The sequence below is a fragment of the Macaca thibetana genome, chromosome 1, assembly GCF_024542745.1.
Source record: "Macaca thibetana thibetana isolate TM-01 chromosome 1, ASM2454274v1, whole genome shotgun sequence".
Classification (NCBI taxonomy): Eukaryota; Metazoa; Chordata; class Mammalia; order Primates; family Cercopithecidae; genus Macaca; species Macaca thibetana.
In genome coordinates this window covers 31,392,826-31,407,525 of record NC_065578.1, presented here as the reverse complement: position 1 = coordinate 31,407,525, position 14,700 = coordinate 31,392,826, and the positions used below count along the sequence as shown (strand labels likewise).

The 14,700-nt window shown below is 47.0% G+C and overlaps 2 protein-coding genes across 2 annotated transcripts in view; one reads left to right on the top strand and one right to left on the bottom strand.

Annotated features, from left to right (window-relative positions):
- Nucleotides 1-14,700, bottom strand: part of RBBP4 (RB binding protein 4, chromatin remodeling factor) — a 418,599-nt gene that overhangs the window by 254,053 nt on the left and 149,846 nt on the right. The gene's annotated exons all lie outside the window — the stretch shown is intronic.
- On the top strand, nt 12,102-13,571 carry LOC126958354 (leucine-rich repeat-containing protein 37B-like). Its single transcript, XM_050796639.1, has one exon. The coding sequence runs from the start codon at nt 12,265-12,267 to the stop codon at nt 12,733-12,735; it is 471 nt and encodes a 156-aa protein (XP_050652596.1). The 5' UTR covers nt 12,102-12,264; the 3' UTR covers nt 12,736-13,571.

Below are 14,700 nucleotides of genomic sequence, written 5' to 3'. Positions count from 1 at the left end.
GCTACTCAGGAGGCTGAGGCAGGAGAATGGCGGGAACCCGGGAGGCGGAGCTTGCAGTGAGCCGAGATCGCGCCACTGCACTCCAGCCTGGGCAACAGCGTGAGACTCCGTCTCAAAAAAAAAAAAAAAAAAAAAAAAAAAAAAAAAAAAAAAAAAAAAAAATCCTTGGCTGGGCGCGGTGGCTCACGCATGTAATCCCAGCACTTTGGGAGGCTAAGGTGGGAGGATCACCAGGTCAAGAGATCAAGATCATCCTGGCTAACACAGTGAAACCCCATCTCTACTAAAAGTACAAAAATTAGCTTGGCATGGTGGGGTACGCCTGTAGTCCCAGCTGTTAGGGAGGCTGAGGCAGGAGAATTGATTGAACCTGGGAGGCGGAGGTTTTAGTGAGCCGAGATCGCACCACTGCACTCCAGCCTGACAACAGAGCAAGACTCTGTCTCAAAAATATATACAAAAAATTAGCTGGGCATTTGAGTACCTGTAGTATCAGCTACTCGGGAGGCTGAGGCAGGAGAACAGCATGAACCTGGGAGGTGGAGCTTGCAGTGATCCAAGATTGCGCCACTGCACTCCAGCCTGGGCAACAAAGCAAGACTCCATCTCAAAATAAATAAATAAATAAATAAATAAATAAATAAATAAACCCTTAACCCAGGAACGCGTGGATGGCCCAAATGAATTCAATCTGTAGCGGCAACTGCTTTGCTAGCAGAAGAAAGTAGAAAAATAACTTTTAGAGGAAACCTCATTGTGAGCACACCTCACCAGTTCAGAACTATCCTAAGACAAAAAAAAAAGCAAAACGGTAGCTTACTAACGCAAAAATCTTAAAAGTATGGGATTATTCTGTTAGAAAAAGATCATTTAACTTTAACCACTGATAATTTCCTTAACCCAGCAGGTTTCCTAAGGGGGATCTAAATCTTAATTAATTGCCATACAAAGGCCCTACCAGACCTAGGAGGAATTCCCTTCAGGACAGGATGATAGATGATTCCTCCCAGGTGATTGAGGGAAAAAAAACACAATGAGTATTCAGTAATTGATAGGGAAACTCTTGTAGAAGCAGAATTAGGGAAATTGCCTAATAATTGGTCTGCTCAAAAGTGGGAGCTGTTTGCACTCAGCCAAGCCTTGAAGTACTTACAGAACCAGGAAGGAACTACCTATGCCAGTTCTAAGTTAATCTGGACTAGACAAGGTCTTATTAATAGCAAATACAAAAATTAGCCGAGTGTGCTGGCACCTGCCTGTGATCCCAGCTACTCAAGAGGCTGAGGTGGGAGGATCACTTGAGCCTAGGAGGCGGTGGTTGCAGTGAACCGAGATCACGCTCCATCCTGGGTGACAGAGTGAGACTCTGTCTCAAACAAAAACAAAAACAAAAACAAAAAACAAAACAGATAATAACAAGTATTGGCAAGGGTAGAGGACAAAGCAATTCTATTCTGGATGTTAATCCACCATGTTGATTTCTGATTAACCTCAGTTCCAGGAAAGCCTCTAAGATTTTTAGTTTTTTGTTCCTTATGTAAGATTACATTCTTCCCATAAATCCTGCCCTTAGGTCAAAATAACATTCATGTTCATGTACTTTCCATGAGATCTGCCTGTAAGCAATTGTCCTATATATTCCTTCTGAATCACATATGCCCTTTCCCTGTGGTAAATAAGCCCTGGGCTCGGGGAGTAATGGCACAGGTAACCATTATCTCATCTCACTGTTGCCCAAGACACAGACATGACTTCTGTTCATAAGTCCCTATTAAATGTCTTTTTTTTTTTTTTTTGATACAGAGTTTCGCTCTTGTGCACAGGCTGGAGTACAAAGACACGCTCTTGGCTCACCACAACATGCACCTCCTGGGTTCAAGCGATTCTCCTGCCTCAGCCTCCCAAGTAGCTAGGATTACAGGCATGCACCACCACATCTGGTTAATTTTGTATTTTCAGTAGAGACGGGGTTTCTCCATGTTGGTCAGGCTGGTCTCAAACTCCCGACCTCAGGTGATCCGCCCGCCTCGGCCTCCCAAAGTGCTGGGATTACAGGCATAAGCCACTGTGCCCAGCCTATTAAATGTCTCTTAACGAGAAACTGAATATGTCAGCGTCTCCAGCCACTCAGCTTCCTCGGACTTTCAGGGAGGTGGGCTTGCCTACTGCGGAACAGCAGGGATGTGGAGAAAGGGAAACACCTGTACATTGCTGGTGGGAATGTAAAATGGTGCAACAACTGTGAAACACAGTTTGGTGGGTTCCTCAAAAAGTTAAACAGGATTAGCATATGACCCAGCAATTCCACACTTAGGTATATACCTAAGGGAAATGAAACAGCAATTCCACACTTAGGTATATACCTAAGGGAAATGAAAATATATGTCCAAAGTAACTTGTTTTTTTTTTTTTTTTTTTTTGTTTGTTTGTTTTTTTGAGACGGAGTCTCGCTCTGTCCCCTGGGCTGGAGTGCAGTGGCCGGATCTCAGCTCACTGCAAGCTCCGCCTCCTGGGTTTACGCCATTCTCCTGCCTCAGCCTCCCGAGTAACTGGGATTACAGGCGCCCACCAATTCACCCGGCTAGTTTTTTGTATTTTTTAGTAGAGACGGGGTTTCACCATGTTCGCCAGGATGGTCTCAATCTCCTGACCTCGTGATCCACCCGTCTCGGCCTCCCAAAGTGCTGGGATTACAGGCTTGAGCCACCGCGCCCGGCCCAGAGTAACTTGTACATTAATGTTTATAGCAGCATTATTTATAATAGCCAAAAGGTGGGAACAGCCCAAATATCCACCTTCAGATGAATGAATGTGGCATAGACATACAATTGAATATTATTCAGTCATAAGGAAGAGCAAAGTACCAATATATGCTACAACTTGGATAAACCTCAAAAACTATGCTAAGTGAAATAAGCCAAACACAAGAGATCTTTTTTTTTTTTTTTGAGTGGAGTTTCGCTCTTTGTTGCCCCAGGTGGAGTGCAGTGGTGCAATCTTGACTCACTGCAACCTCTGCCTCCCTGGTTCAAGCAATTCTCCTGTCTCAGCCTCCCGAGCAGCTGAGATTACAGGCACCTACCACCATGCCCAGCTAATTTTTGTATTTTTAATAGCGGCACCTACCACCATGCCCAGTTAATTTTTGTATTTTTAATAGAGATGGGGTTTCAACATGTTGGCCAGGCTGGTCTCGAGCTCCTGACCTCAGGTGATCCACCCACCTCAGCCTCCCAAAGTGCTGGGATTACAGGCGTGAACTGTCACACCCATCTCAAAATAAATAAATAAATAAATAAATAAATCCTTAAATAAATGTCTTAAAATAAAAAAATAAAATAGGCTGGGCACAGTGGCTCATGCTTGTAATTCCACCACTTTAGGAGGCCGAGGTGGGTGGATTGCTTGAGCTCAGGAGTTGAAGACCAGCCTGGGCAACATGGTGAAACCTTGTCTGTATAAGAAATACAAAAAGTAGCCAGGTGCAGTAGCGTGTGCCTGTAGTACCAGTTACTTGGGAGACTGAGGTGGAAGGATCATTTCAGCCTGGGAGGTCAAGACTGCAGTGAACCATGATCACACCACTGCACTCAAGCCTGGGTGACAGAGTGAGACCTTGTCTCAAAATTAATTAATTAATTTTTAAATTAATTAATTAATTAATTAAATAGTGTTGAGGTCTCACTCTGTCGCCCAGGCTGGTCTCAAATTCTTGAGCTCAAGTGAGCCTCCTGCCTCAGCCTTTGAAAATGTTGGTATTATAGGTGTGAGCCAACATGCCCAGCCAAAAGGTCACATTTTGTATGATTTCTTTTATGTAATTTATTAGTTGAGATTCTCAAAAAAACAGAACCAAAAGGAGAAAGAGAAATTGATTTATTATGAGAAATTCCTCAAGGTGAAACCACCTTTGCAAAAATTGTGTCAGTGAGAAAATGACAGTGGGGAAGACCTGATTTTGCCTAGCCAATCCCCCTCTTACCTTTAGCCTTGCTTTGGAAGACATTTAGGTTATCATGTAAATGATAATAGCTCTTCCCCAAAACTCAGCCACCTTTGTAAAGCTAATGAGAGACCACCAGGTTAGGAGGAAGAGAGGAGCCTGAATTCTGCCAAGGCATAGACATAAATGATTGCTAGCCATTATTTCAGGAGCCACAAGATATACAACTGTCCCAATTACTCCTGCAAATAATATCACTATTGTAGAACCCAAGATCGGCCTTGTGAGATATCTTTTCAGATTTCTTGCATGTCTGACACCTAGTTCCACCTGGACCCACCTGCTGATGGCTCCTGTAGCCCTACCCAGAAGCGATTTGGCATGCAGGAGGATGATTTCCCACACCCCTATAATTACACCCCAATCAATCAGCAGCAAGCACCCATTTCCTAGCCACCCCTACCCCTTCCCCCAAACTGCCTTTGAAAAATCCCTAACCTATGAGTCTTAGATGATATTGATTTGAGTAATAACTCCATCTCTTGCATGTCATGACCAGTCTGGCATCAATTAAACTCTTTCTCTACTGCAATGGTGTAGTCTTCACTTGTGCAGCAGGCAGGCAGAACCCATCAGGTTGTTACAATGGAATTATAAAGGCTGAGAAATCCATGATCTGCCACCTGTAAGCTGGAGACACAGAAAATCAGTGGTGTAATTCAAGTCAAAGGTGGTAGAACCAGGGGAGATGAAGGTATAAATCCCAATTTAAGTGTAGAATAAAATAAGATAAGATGTCCCAGCTTGATGGGCACGGTTGCTCATGCCTGTAATCCCAGCACTTTGGGAGGCTGAGGCAGGTAGATCACCTGAGGTCGGGAGTTTAAGACCAGCCTGACCAACATGGAGAAATCCCGTCTCTCCTAAAAACACAAAATTAGCCAGGCATGGTGGCGCACGCCTATAATCTCAGCCACTTGGGAGGCTGAGGCAGGAGAATCGCTTGAACCTAGGAGGTGGGGGTTGCAGTGAGCCAAGATGGCACCATTGCACGCCAGCCTGGGCAACAAGAGGGAAACTCCATCTCTAAAAAAAAAAAAAAGATGTCCCAGCTCAAACAGTAAGACAGAAAAGAAGCCGTGGGCTGTGAACAGTGATTCATGCCTGTACTACCAGGACTTTGGGAGGCCAAGGTGGGAGGAATGTTTGAGGCCAAGAGTTGGAGACCAGCCTGGGCAATATAGCAAGACCCCTTCTCTACAAAAAATTTAAAAATTAGCTCAGCAAGGTGGCACACACCTGTAGTCCCAGCTAGTTGGAAGGCTGAGGCAGTGAGTTCAAGGCTGCAGTGAGCTACTGCCAATGAAGAGTCAAACTCTGTAAAATATTTGAAGAGATTTATTCTGAGCCCAATATGAGTGACTAATGGCCCATGCCCATGAGACACCCCTAGAAGATCCTGAAAACATGTGCCCAAGGGGGTTGGACTACAGCTTGGTTTTATATATTTTAGGAAGACATAAGACACCAATCAATATATGGAAGATGTAACCTTTCTGGTTTGTTCCAGAAAGATGGGACAACTGGAGGTGGGGTGGAAAAGGGACTTCTAGGTCATAGGTGGATTCAAAATTTTTCTTTTTTTTTTTCTCCTATTCTGTGGGTCCTGAGGCTCCAAAAATATTCTGATTGGCAATTGGTTGAAAGAGTTTACCTGAAGACCTGGAATCCATAAAAAGGAATGTCTGGGTTATGATAAAGGGCTGTGAAGACCAGAGTTTTATCATGTAGATGAAGCCTCCAGGTAGCAGGCTTCAGAGAGAATAGATTGTGAATGTTTCTCATTAGATTTAACTAGTCTGTTCTGCCAATCTTAAGGTCTCCACATCTATGTTAATCTGGTCAGCTGTGCCTGAATTCCGAAAGGGAGGAGGATATACTGAGGCATGTTGAACCCCCACTTCTCATCATGGCCTGAATTAGTTCTTCAGGTTAACTTTGGAATGCCCTTGGCCAACGGGAGGGCTCACCAGTCGGCTGCGGGCTTAGAATTTTATTTTTGGTTTACACTATCATTGTGCTGCTGCACTCCAGTGTGCGTGACAGAGCAAGACCCTGTCTCAAAAAAAAAAAAAAAAAAAAAGTAAAGAAAAGAAACCCTGACTTCTCCATGCTCTGACTTTTGTTCTGTTTGGATCCTCAACAAATTAGATTATGCCTACCCACACTGGGGAAGGCAAGCTGCTTGACTGAGTCCAGAGATTCAAATGCTAATCTCATCTGGAAACAACCTTAAAGACACACCCAGAAATAATGTTTGACCAGATGTCTGGGAATCCCCTGATCCAGTCAAGTTGACACATAAAATTAACTGTCACACATGATGTATCCAGACTAGGCAAATCCATAGAGACAGAAAGATGATTAGCAGTTAACAAGGCATTGGGGGAGGGGAAATGAGCAATAATTACTTAATGGGGATGGGGTGTTTTTCTAGAGCGGTAAAAAATGTTGAAACAGGCCAGGCACAGTGGCTCACGCCTGTAATCCCAGCCCTTAGGGGGACTGAGGAGGGAGGATCACCTGAGATCAAGAGTTTGAGATCAGCCTGGATAACATGGTAAAACCCCATCTCTACTAAAAATACAAAAAATTAGCTGGGCATGGTGGCAGGAACCTGGAATCCCCATTACCTGGGAGGCCAAGGCAGGAGAATCGCTTGAACCTGGGAGGTGGATACTGCAGTAAGCTGAGATTTCACCACTGCACTCTAGCCTGGGCGACAGAGCAAAACTCTGTCTCAAAAAACAACAACAACAACAACAAAAGTTGAAACTACGGACAGAAGGAGAGTTGCTGGTGTACAACATTGTGAATACGCTAAATACCACTGAATTTTACACTTTAAAATAGTTAATTGAATGTTGCATAACTTTTACTTCAACTTTTTAAAAAAGCATAAAAAACTCTTTCCCTGCCGCTGTGTAGTCACGCAGAGGCAGAGGCTTGCATGCACTCAAGATCTGGCTTCACCCGTAACCCACCACCGCGGCCCACGAAGGCATGGCTGCAGGAGGTGTTGTGGACCTCAATACTGCTTTACAAGAGGCTCTGAAGATTGCCCTTGCCATAATGTCCTGGCACATGGAATTTTTTTTTTTTTTTTTTTTTAATTTAGAGAGGGTCTTATTCTGTTGCCCAGGTTTGAGTGCAGTGGCCCAGTCATGGCTCACTACAGCCTGGACCTCCTGGGCTCAAGCGATTCTCCTACTTCAGCCTCCCCAGTAGCTGGGGCATCAGGTATACAACACCACATCTGGCTAATTTTTTTTTTTTTTTTTTTTTTTTTTTGAGACGGAGTCTCACGCTCTTGCCCAGGCTGGAGTGCAGTGGCGCGATCTCGGCTCACTGCAAGCTCCGCCTCCCGGGTTCCCGCCATTCTCCTGCCTCAGCCTCCTGAGTAGCTGGGACTACAGGCGCCCGCCACCGCGCCCGGCTAATTTTTTGTATTTTTAGTAGAGACGGGGTTTCACTGTGGTCTCGATCTCCTGACCTTGTGATCTGCCCGCCTCGGCCTCTCAAAGTGCTGGGATTACAGGCTTGAGCCACCGCGCCCGGCCCTGGCTAATTTTTATATTTCTTATAGAGACAAGGTTTTGCCATGTTGCCCAGGCTGGTCTTGTACTCCTGAGCTTAAGCAATCCACCCGCCTCAGCCTCCCAGAGTCCTGGGATTACAGATGTGAGCCACTGTGCCCAGCCAAGACTTGGTTAGATTTCTTAGTGAGAATGTAGAGATTTGTCTACTGAGCCCTAAGAAAGTGTTCCCAGCTGGGCGCGGTGGCTTACACCTATAATCCCAGCACTTTGGGAGGCCAAGGCGGGCAGATCACGAGGTCAGGGGATCGAGACCATCCTGGCTAACACGGTGAAACCCCATCTCTACTAAAAATACAAAAATTAGTCGGGCATGGTGGCAGGCACCTATAGTCCCAGTTACTCGGGAGACTGAGGCAGGAGAATGGCATGAACCCGGGAGGCGGAGCTTGCAGTGAGCTGAGATCGTGCCACTGCACTCCAGCCTGGGCAGCAGAGCAAGAATCCATCTCAAAAATAAAAAATAATAAAAAGAAAGAAAGTGTTCCCTTCTCCCTTGCCTGAAGAACTTGATCCTCCTTTAATTGGGAAAATTATCCTAATTGCTGGGGAAAACAGGTCCCTTTTTGCCCCTTAGCCAGAATTGAAGTCCACACCTAGCATGTCCTGGGGGATGAAAAGTAGACAAATATAGGGCAGAAGAGACCTTCCCAAAGAAAAAATTACAGGAATTTGCTACTTTATTTAATGAGCGGGCAGGGGACTATTTACGCAGGTGGATTTGGAAAGTTCTCAACTAAGGAAAATCTGAATATAATTTTAGATCAAAATGAATTTATTGATTTGAGTGTACTTACTGGCGATTCTGCATCCGATGTTCTCCCACTGACAGCTGGCAACCATTATTCTAGAAATTCTAAGTGTTAGTTTATGCAAACCTGGATATGATTCTGGCCCATCATTAATTTGTACAACAGTGGAAGTCTCTTGACATAAATTAGAGGAAGACATTTAAAGACCTCAGGAGGCAAGAATGATTTACTGAATCTATATATGTATCTTGCTGAGCAACCCAATAATTATATTCCTTGAAAAGGCCCAGAATTCACCTTCATTACCAAAGCTAGAGGACAATTGATGAAGGAAGTGCCAAAATCATTAAAAAGCACTTTCCTGACCATCTTCTCTAAGCCCAGAATAGTTGTGGATGGGTTCACCATTGAAATGGCTCTGACCTCAAGGAGGATGAGAGGATTCTGGGTTGTTAGAGGCCATGTGGTGACAGTGAAGCAGCTACATTGTCTCATGTATATACCCTGGGGTTCACTGTTATGTGCCAGCAAAATTTAGGACACGGACACACACAAGTTTAGGAGTGGAGGTTTAATAGGTAGAAGAGAAGAGAAAGAGAAATAGCTTCTTCCAAAGAGGAAGGGGTCTCCAATCGGAGAAGGAAAGGACCGAGTGGCAAACGACCAGCTGTAGATGAAGGCACCGAGTTTTATCGTCCAGTTTGAGGAGGCAGTGTCTGATTTTTGTAGGGCTCGATTGGTTCAATCAGGTATGACGTCTAATAATGCACAGGGAAGAATGGTTGCCTCACCTGAATCTTATTATGCAAATGGGCTTTCCAGTTGATTGGCACCATTGTGTCTACTCCTTTACAATACACGTGGCTGGCAGAGAAGGGAAGGTGGAGCTGCCATCTTTTTTTTTTTTTTTTTTTTGGAGACGGAGGCTTGCTCTGTCTCCCAGGCTGGAGTGCAGTGGCCGGATCTCGGCTCACTGCAAGCTCCACCTCCTGGGTTTACACCATTCTCCTGCCTCAGCCTCCCGAGTAGCTGGGACTACAGGCGCCCGCCACCTCGCCCGGCTAGTTTTTTGTATCTTTTTTTAGTAGAGACGGGGTTTCACCGTGTTAACCAGGATAGTCTCGATCTCCTAACCTCGTGATCCGCCCGTCTCGGCCTCCCAAAGTGCTGGGATTACAGGCTTGACCCACTGCGCCTGGCCGAAGCTGCCATCTTAAACATGTCTAGTCCTTAGTTCCTGCCAGCATTCACCCATGCAAGCTCCCAGCTTGCAGGCTACTCTTTGTTAGAAAGTGAGTTGGAGGGCCGGGCACGGTGGCTCACACCTGTAATCCCAACACTTTGGGAGGCCGAGGCCAGCAGATCACTTGGGGTGGGGAGTTCGAGTCCAGCCTGGCCAACATGGTGAAACTCTGACTCTACTAAAATTACAAAAATTAGGCGTAGTGGCACACACCTGTAATCCTAGCTACTCAGGAGGCTGAGGCATGAGAATCACTTCAACCTGGGAGGCGGAGGAGGTGGAGGTTGCAGTGAGCTGAGATTGCACCACTGTATCTAGCCTAGGCCACAGAGCGAGACTCTGTCTCAAAAAAAAAAAAAAAAAGAAAGAAAGAAAGAAAGTGATTTAATGATTTGGGGCTGCTTTTCATTAAAAAAGAAAAGCCTTACCGAGGACTCCCATACCCTTACTATCTGCCTAAGTAATTTCTTCTTAGCTCCTGTATCATTACCTCCCTCTGGAGTGGTAACCCTAACTGCTGTTAGGGGGTGTTGGGCAATGACTCTTTCTAGCTGCTTCCTTCTGAAAAGGGGCGTCATGTGGGGAACAGCAGCTGGGACTCCTCCTGGAGTCTATCTAAGGGACCTCAGAAGAAAGGCGTGCCCATGCATACTTCAGTCTGCAGCAGCATTTGGAGTTTGATTGCTTCTAGGCAAGAGGAAACAATTTGAGTTATAATATTGAGCAGACAAGGTCACATGAGCAAAAGGGGACTTAATAATGGAGCTAACCAGTTCCACAAAGAAGACTGGGATTCATTAAAGAGGGATTGTAGCCATCCGGGGCTGGAGCCTGCATTTTCTCTTAACCTGTCAATGATTTTCACTTGATCTTTAAGCAACTGTAAGTTTTCCTCTACTTGACTAGAGGTGTTTCTCCAGAAGCAGCATGTTTCATTTAAGACTGCACAGGTGGCTGGGCGCGGTGGCTCAAGCCTGTAATCCCAGCACTTTGGGAGGCCGAGACAGGCGGATCACGAGGTCAGGAGGATCGAGACCATCCTGGCTAACACGGTGAAACCCCGTCTCTACTAAAAAATGCAAAAAAAAAACTAGCCGGGTGAGGTGGCGGGCGCCTGTAGTCCCAGCTACTCGGGAGGCTGAGGCAGGAGAATGGCGTAAACCCGGGAGGCGGAGCTTGCAGTGAGCTGAGATCCGGCCACTGCACTCCAGCCTGGGTGACAGAGCGAAACTCCGTCTCAAAAAGAAAAAAAAAAAGACTGCACAGGTACCCCTACCTTTGCTGTAAGGACATCGAGGCCCAGTCTATTCTGTGTTACTACTGAGGCTAAAGACTCTGGATTGTTTGTGCTTCCACAGCTCCTACTGTTGCCTTCCATCCTCGTTGCATCACAGTGGAAATATTAAGTGCTGACCTTTCAAGGAGAGGAATACCAGCAAACCGGAAGAGGCCTCTGGTTATGGAATTCCCCATCCATGGTCTTTCTAAGATGAGATTGTCATGTGCATGCCCTCTCAATCTTCTCTTTCAGTTAAATCTCCATATGAGGGCATGGAAATGATAGGTCTCTTTGTTAGGCGTATTCAAGATAGTGCACTTTTTTTTTTTTTTTTGAGAATTACAATAGGTACCTTTTATTGAAAGCTCACTGTTTGCAAAGCAGTGTACAATCATTATCAAATTAAATCATCAGAAAACCCTAAAAGGTAGGTATCAGTACCACCCGCACTTTATAATTGTGCCAGACAATGAGTAATAAAATAGGTAAGAATGGCTGTGGGGGAAGCCAGCTGGGTTCTAGTTATAGCTGTGTTTCAGAAAATTATTTAACATGCTGACTTTAACAACCTAAGCGTCTTCTCCATGTGTGCACACAGGGTAGACTTCTGAAGAGTGGCGCTGTAGCTTCTAGGGTAAAGGCTGTATTAAGTCAAGGCAGGATGACAATTCAGCCTCCTCCCAGTCTAACGGCCCTCCCAGCAAAGGGATATTCACTCGGATTAAGGCCTTCTCTCCCAGACTGAATTGCCCACCCCCCAAAACACCTCCTACAGAAAATTTGGAGTCCTCGCTCGTTCCCTGGCAGCCCGTACTTAATAGTGCGGTGAATTAATGATCAAACATGCAACAAAGGATATCGAAAGTTTAGCGAAAATGGCAACATTTTGGAATAAATGACCATAATGTGTATTCTGCGAGCCACCCTAACTGGCGCAGATTTTGCAGGTCAGTTGTTTTCCCTGGAAGCTGTATGGCCGAGAGGAGGAAGAGTATCTCTCGGATTTCAGCTTGGAGGAGAAAGAATTCAGGCTGCCAGGACTGGACTAGCACTTCTGAATATCCCGAGGTGAGGTCCCGTGACTTCCTTGGGAAGCTCTACCGCGCCTGCACCCCACCCCACCCCACCACCACCACAATAGGCTACTGGAGTCTTGGGACCACCCAGGTGTGCTGCCTAAATTCTTCCTCGCTTAGGGAGAGGAGGAGTGTTCCTGCGGGGCGGGGCTTGGGGAAGGGAGGCTTGGGCAGGATTGTAGGGTAAGATCGCCCTGGTGACGAGGAGCGGATCTAGACCTCAGCCTAATAAAGGTTGCTTATAAAGGTGTCGTAAATAAAGGACAGGGCGGTGCCCACGGTTGCTAGGGGCGCAAGTGTCTCCGGGCTGCCAGAATGACTCCAGCTCTGTGCGCGGCGCCAGTCCATGTCATGTTCCGGCTGTGTCTCTGGGTCCCACGGCCCCTTGCTCACGTGGCAACTACTGTGGCTACTCGTCCAGGCAGCTCAGCCTCTGGAGTGGGTCCAGGACCCGCTGCAGCTGATCTCCGACGCCCTGTGGCGGATGAGCCCTTGTCTTCCCGCTCCTCCGATCTCCCACCCGAATCGCCCCATGCGCTTACCCTCCCGCCACCTCGCAGACCCAGGGGCTTTGAACATCTGGGGTCCTCTGCTTCCTCCCAGATGTCAGCTCCGGCTCAGGAATTGACTGAGACTTTGACCAAGACTTTGGTTCCATTCCTGGACACGGATTCAGTTGGAGAGCTGCCCCCGTGGCCACAGCAGTTCCTTGCTGCACACCAGAATCTGAATGACAAGCTGACTCGGCAAGAAAGGCTCCCAGAGGTGGTCCCAATGCTGGACTGAGATCAGAACCAGGCCCTAGCTCGGCCTCTTTGCCTCAAAAGTAAGGTTAAAACTGCAAATCTAGATCAGGCTGCAGATCATCAGGCATATGAAATACTTATTCTACCTCTAGATAGAATTCAAAAGCAACGAAGCTTATTGTTTGGCCCAAGAACCTGAAGAAAGGTCTACCTCAGCATGGAGGCTTGCTAAGGTTGTGGCTGGAACTTCCACATCGATTTGTATCAAAACCTCAGTGTCAGAAACAAACTTTGCAGGATATTTAAATTCAAGTATGAATATACTGTATCCAGGCACCCTGTCCCCAGAACTCCAGGTGAACTCAGGGCCTCCTGAGCAAGTTGGACTTTTTCAATTTCATCTACAGCCAGAAACCCAAAATCCAGAGACCTTGAAGAAATCCAGTCCTCTTCACTCCAGCAAGAAGCCCCAGAGCAGCTTCCACAGCTCCCTGGGGAGGTAGAACCTTCTTCAACCCAGGAGGAGGTCCCAGCTCTGCCTTCACAGTCCCTTGAGAGGGTTGACTCTACTTCAACAGAGCAGGAGGCCCCAGCACAGCAGCTACCCGCCTCTGAAGAGACTGTAGCTCAGCCATCAATACATCATGAGGCAAATGTCTCATTTAAAAGTTGGAGTGCATCCTGGCTAACACGGTGAAACCCCGTCTCTACTAAAAAATACAAAAAACTAGCCGGGCGAGGTGGCGGGCGCCTGTAGTCCCAGTTACTCGGGAGGCTGAGGCGGGAGAATGGCGTGAACCTGTGAGGCGGAGCTTGCTGTGAGCTGAGATCCGGCAACTGCACTCCAGCCTGGGCGACAGAGCGAGACTCCGTCTCAAAAACAAAAAACAAAAAAACCAAAAACAATAAAAGTTGGAGTGAAGCAGCCGGGCTCCATGGCTCATGCCTGTAATCCCAGCACTTTGGGAGGCTGAGGTGGGCAGATCACAAGTTCAGGAGTTTGAGACCAGCCTGGCCAATATGGTGAAACCCCATCTCTACTAAAAATACAAAAATTAGCCAGACGTGGTGGCAGGCGCCTGTAATCCCAGCTACCCAGGAGGCTGAGGCAGGAGAATTGCTTGAACCTGGGAGGCAGAGGTTTCAGTGAGCCGAGATCACACCACTGCACTCCAGCCTGGGCAACAGAGCAAGACTCTGTCTCAAAAAAAAAAAGTTAGAGTGAAGCTCAGCACTCACACTTGCCCAATGTCACAGTCAAACCTGTGGATGTGGAGCTTACAGTAACTCCAGAACCAGGTAAGGAACTTACATCAAGCCAGGAACAGGCTGCAACTCAGCCTCTAGAGCATCTTAAGGAGGTGGACTCTTCCTCAACCCAATTAGAGGCCCCCAGCTCAGATACCAGAGCACCCTGAGGAGATGAAACCTTCTGCAACCCACTAAGGGACCCCAGCTGAGCCTCCAGGTCCTCCTGTGAAGGCTGAACTTTCCCCCAGTGAGCAGGAGAAGCCAGCTCAGCCTTCTGAGTTTCCTGGGGAGGCTGAACCTTCTCAGACCCAGCAGGAGGCCCCAACTCAGCCTCTAGAGTCCTCTGTGGAGAGTGCAGCTCAAACTCCACTGAATCATGAAGCGACACTTCACCCTCCTGGTGAAGATCAAGCTCATTATAACTTGCCCAACATTACAGTGAAACCTGCGGATGCAGAGGTTACCATAACCTCAGAGCCTACCAAGGAGATTGAATCTTCTCTAGCCCAGCAGGAGGCCCCAACCCAGTCTCCAGAGGAGGTGGAACCTTCTGCAACCCAAGAAGAGGCCCCAGCTGAGCCTCCAGGTTCTCCTGTGAAGCCTGAACCTTCTCCCAGAGAGCAGGAGAAGCCAGCTCAGCCTTCTGAGTCTTCTGGAGAGGTTCTCCCACCCAGGAGAAGATCCCAGCTCAGCCTCCAGACATCATGAAGTAACAGTTTTACCTCAAGCTCAGCACTCAGATTTGCCCAATGTC